This window comes from Panicum virgatum, chromosome 3K (assembly GCF_016808335.1).
Source record: "Panicum virgatum strain AP13 chromosome 3K, P.virgatum_v5, whole genome shotgun sequence".
In the NCBI taxonomy this organism is placed as follows: Eukaryota; Viridiplantae; Streptophyta; class Magnoliopsida; order Poales; family Poaceae; genus Panicum; species Panicum virgatum.
In genome coordinates this window covers 25,800,907-25,805,043 of record NC_053138.1, presented here as the reverse complement: position 1 = coordinate 25,805,043, position 4,137 = coordinate 25,800,907, and the positions used below count along the sequence as shown (strand labels likewise).

The 4,137-nt window shown below is 50.0% G+C and overlaps 1 protein-coding gene across 1 annotated transcript; it reads right to left on the bottom strand.

Moving 5' to 3' along the window:
- Positions 1–1,051: 1,051 nt before the first annotated feature.
- Positions 1,052–3,765, bottom strand: LOC120698660 (NAC domain-containing protein 35-like). The gene is made up of 3 exons (XM_039982364.1): positions 3,207–3,765; positions 2,746–3,023; positions 1,052–1,971 (listed from the first exon to the last, which is right to left on the bottom strand). The coding sequence occupies exons 1-3, from the start codon at positions 3,481–3,483 to the stop codon at positions 1,270–1,272; spliced, it is 1,257 nt and encodes a 418-aa protein (XP_039838298.1). The 5' UTR covers positions 3,484–3,765; the 3' UTR covers positions 1,052–1,269.
- Between the last annotated feature and the right edge of the window lie 372 nt (positions 3,766–4,137).

Here is a 4,137-nt window from a genome sequence, read left to right as displayed (position 1 = left end):
TTGCTGAGAAACAACAGTTTATAAGCAGCGTTTGTGAAAAAAGTGAATAATCCAACCAAATTTTTACCAGAGACTCGATATATGATGACATGAGATTATGATAATTTTTATAATTTTTAGTTCACATTTCGGTTTTATATAATTTGTAAATGATTATCCATAATATTTGTATTCATTGCCTTGTTCAGAGGATTCGACCGGTTCCTTTTATTTTGCCGTGTGCAAAAGGCTCAGCACACAGCGAACCTTCTTCTTTGCCATGTGCCTAGAAGCAGCACACGGCAAACCCTTACGTCTGTCGTGTGCCTAACTCCAGCACACGGCAAAGGCGATGACGTCCACGGGCCGTTGGGATCGGTTAACGGGGCCATGACTTCGCCGTGTGCTGCCCCAAGGCACACGGCAAAGAAGAAGGTTCGCCGTGTGCTGGGCTGTGGGCACACGACGAATGCTGACGGCGTTGAGCTGCAGCACACGGCCGTTAACGTGGAGCCCATTTCGCCTGTCTAGTGGGCACACGGCAAAGTCTCGAGTCGCCGTGTGTCGGGCCTGGGGCACACGGCGAAATCTTGAGTCACCCTGAGCTTTATGTTCGCCATGTGTTTTGTTCTCGGCGCACGTTAAATGGACTGTTCACCGTGTGCCAGAGGAAAAGCACACGGCAAACCTTGAGGCACACGGCGAACTCGCGGTTTTCGGTAGTGACTATTGCTAAGGTAAAGAACAAAAGCTGTTGCAATAATCACGAGACATTCCATGGATATATATATAGATGCACAAGACAGACATCACCTCTTAGATCTGAAAGATTACACAATTCCTGTGGGCACATGCAAAGCTTTTTATCTGACATTGTCCACCCCCTTCAAGTCTTCCCCCCAATCATGCTGAAAGAAACAACACCTGCTGCAACGGTCTCCGTCCAATCATGCTCACATTATTTCATGTGTGCCTTGCAGTTTAACTGCAAAATCAAAACTTACCAAAACCTTTTGGAATTACTAAGCAAAGTACATCAATTATGTTAATTATTAGTTGTTAAAGACATGCATGGAAGAATCGGCAGTGAATTAATAAACTTGCATTTGCTGATGCTGATGTTTAAAATGATCTCATTGTGTGCTTACAACCCAACAACTATCTTCAGTTCCTGAAAAATCCATTTAGTATTCTTGATATATTGTAATCTCTGTCAACTGATTGAAGAGTGTATATATATGTTAGCCTACACTGATGGCAGGTTTTCAGAATTTAACAGTGAGTTTGGGCTCACTTAAAACCAGAAGCATTGTAATCTCGGGCTGTCGTGTCAGGGACCGGCGGGTTCCAATCCCAGCTGAGCTTGTCGGTGACAGAAGGCGGTGGCGGCGCCACCATTGGCAGCGCGCCGAGCGGCGTCATTTGTGGCATCGGCGGCGGTGGCGCGGGCATCAAGGGGAGGAAGTGGCTGCCCGTCACGGCTGCGAGGTTAGCGTAGGCCTGGCTGGGACCGGGACCAACCAGCGTGCTCAGCTCATCGATGGGCCTTGAGCTGCCGGCCATAGGCGCAGCGCCGGCGGCGGCCATGTTGAGCCGTGAGTACGTGGAGGAGGGGATGATGGCCGCCGCGCCCTGCGCCCGTTGCGCCGGCGCAACTGCCGCTGTTGATCTTATCGTCGCCGCCGGCGCGTACGTGCATGGCGGCCTTGGGGGAGGCAGAAGCGGCGGCGCAGTTTGCAAGGTGACCACTTGGTCCATGATGGGCGCCGGCGGTGAGGCAGACGAGCATTCCCCTTGGAGTAGATGGAAGCTGCTCAGCTGCTGCGTCGGCGACAGCGGCGTGGAAGACGGTGAGGATCCATGCCGACCGGTCGGCACGCTGGTGCGGGAGGAGATCCGCCGCCCTGAGGAAGCTTGGGTACTGGAGGATGACTGCCCATGGCCATCGTCGATGCCAGAGCGCTTGTAGACGCGGCAGAGCGAGATCTCGGACTGTATCATCACCGTCAGAAGAATAAATAATGGTCAGTATTCATTTTTCTTGGAAAGAAAAGGAAAGTATACTCCTACAAACTGAAGAATCCTTCTTCAAAAAAACAAACTGAAGAATCAGTAGCAAACATCACCAGTTCATATATATAGACCAAAAAAACATACATAGTACAGATCAGCTTAGAGTATGTATGAATTTTAAGATCATCAAGCATCAACTACTAGTCAAAAAAGACAACTGCTGTGATAGTTGAGAAATTGAGATAGGAGGGATAATTGAGTGTTGCAAACTTGCAATTAAGTTCAGATCAGAGAGTATTCTGCGAATGGAAATCATGATCAATGACTCCAGCTTGCAAAGATGAAAGATCTTGCAGAATCTGGAGGACATGGTATCTAGCTAGGAGGGCAACTCTAGATTGTAGCTTTTGTACATGTCCGGTGGTTCTGAAATGTGTATAGAAAAGAAGAGGGAACAAGAGAATAAAAAGCGTACCCTAGCTTGTATAGATCTGAAAAGAAAAGGAATAGGCATCTTCCATTGCATATTCATAAAAATCATGCGACCAAAGTAAAAGCACCGAACGAAAAGCAGATCAAATGATTGGTAGTTAACCGCGCCAAATAAACAGCTCTACTTGCATGACCTCAAATTTCCAAAATAATAACTTTTTTTTTGGAATTTGGGAGCAAGCAGAATCGAGCAAGAACCCTGCAAATGCATATTGAACTTATGGAAACCCTACTCTTTGGAAGAATTTGGGCTTAATTCACCTTGGGGGTCAAGGGGTCAGCGTCGGTTGCTGGCGGTGGGAGGCGGTACTCGTTCATGATCCAGCTGCTGCGGACGCCCTTGGGGGCCTTGCCGGAGTAGAAGACGAGCGTCTTCTTGAGCCCGATGGGGCGGTTGTTCTCGCCGCGGATCATCCGGTCGGCGCCCGTCGCCTTCCAGTACCCCGACGCCGTCACCCGGTTCGGCCGGCTGCCGTTCCGGTACTTGCGGTCCCTCGGCACGTAGAAGAACCACTCCTTCCCGCCCATCACCGCCATTGCTGCGCCGCCGCCGAGTAATCGTCAATCGAGAGCACCACCACAAGCGATTACAGCGAATTAATTAGTACAGATCGAGATTCGAGGCTAAAATATAGCCAAGATCGAGGCCAGGCGAGCTGATCAAGCTAAGCATACAAGTAGCTTGCAGATCAGCAGATGCATGCGCTGCTATTGATTTTTACCGGGGAGCTCCCATGGGTCGAAACGGTAGAGGTCGAGGAAGGCGATGAGCTCGACGTTGAAGCGCTTGCCCTCCACCTTGCGCCGGAGGTAGAACTCGATCAGCTCCTCCTCCGTGGGGTGGAACCGGAACCCCGGCATCACGACGTCGTTGTCGTGCGCGTCCCCGCCGCCGCCGCCGCCGCCGCCGGCCGCCTCGCTGCTCCCCTCCCCTCCTCCAGCTGCTGCCGCAACAACGTTATCGACGGCGCCCTGCCCATCCTCGAGGTCTTTGCTCATGGCATAGCGCGCGGCGGAAGCGACGGCGACCGGGCGGGGAGCTAGGGCAACGCCGCAGCACGCCGCGCCGCTGAGGAGGCGGAGAATTTTGGGGAGCGAGCGTGCGAGGCGAGTGGGAGGAGAGGATAAGAGAGGGTGGTGCCTGCACGATTGATGAAATGAAATCGAGCATGATATATACTGGAGTGGAGGTTTTGCTTGCCGATCGGGTCCTTTTTGCCGCTACCCACACCACAGCAGTCACTTGACGATGGCGGCTACCGCCTTAATTTCTACCTCTGCTGGAACTGTTTGTACAGTTTGCTAGCTGCATATATACATATATGTGTATATATACATGTGGCTGCAATGATAAACGAAGATTTGGTAATAATAATTGTATCATTTTCTGTTGACAGTGTTGGCGCGTCTTGCTTATTTAATGAGTTGTAAGGTTTCGGCTGGATCCAAATGCTAAAGGATGAGTGCTAAAGTTTAGCACTCAACTTCAGCTCATCCAAACAGACTCTAAATCACTATTACTTTTTCCGAGGCTAATGAGGTGGGGCATCTTGCTAGGTAGATGAGATTTAACTCTTTGTTTCGCTATGGCATTATATATTGATATATGTGTGTTGGGTGAAAGTGGTGTCCTCTGAATTTTTGTTAAAATTT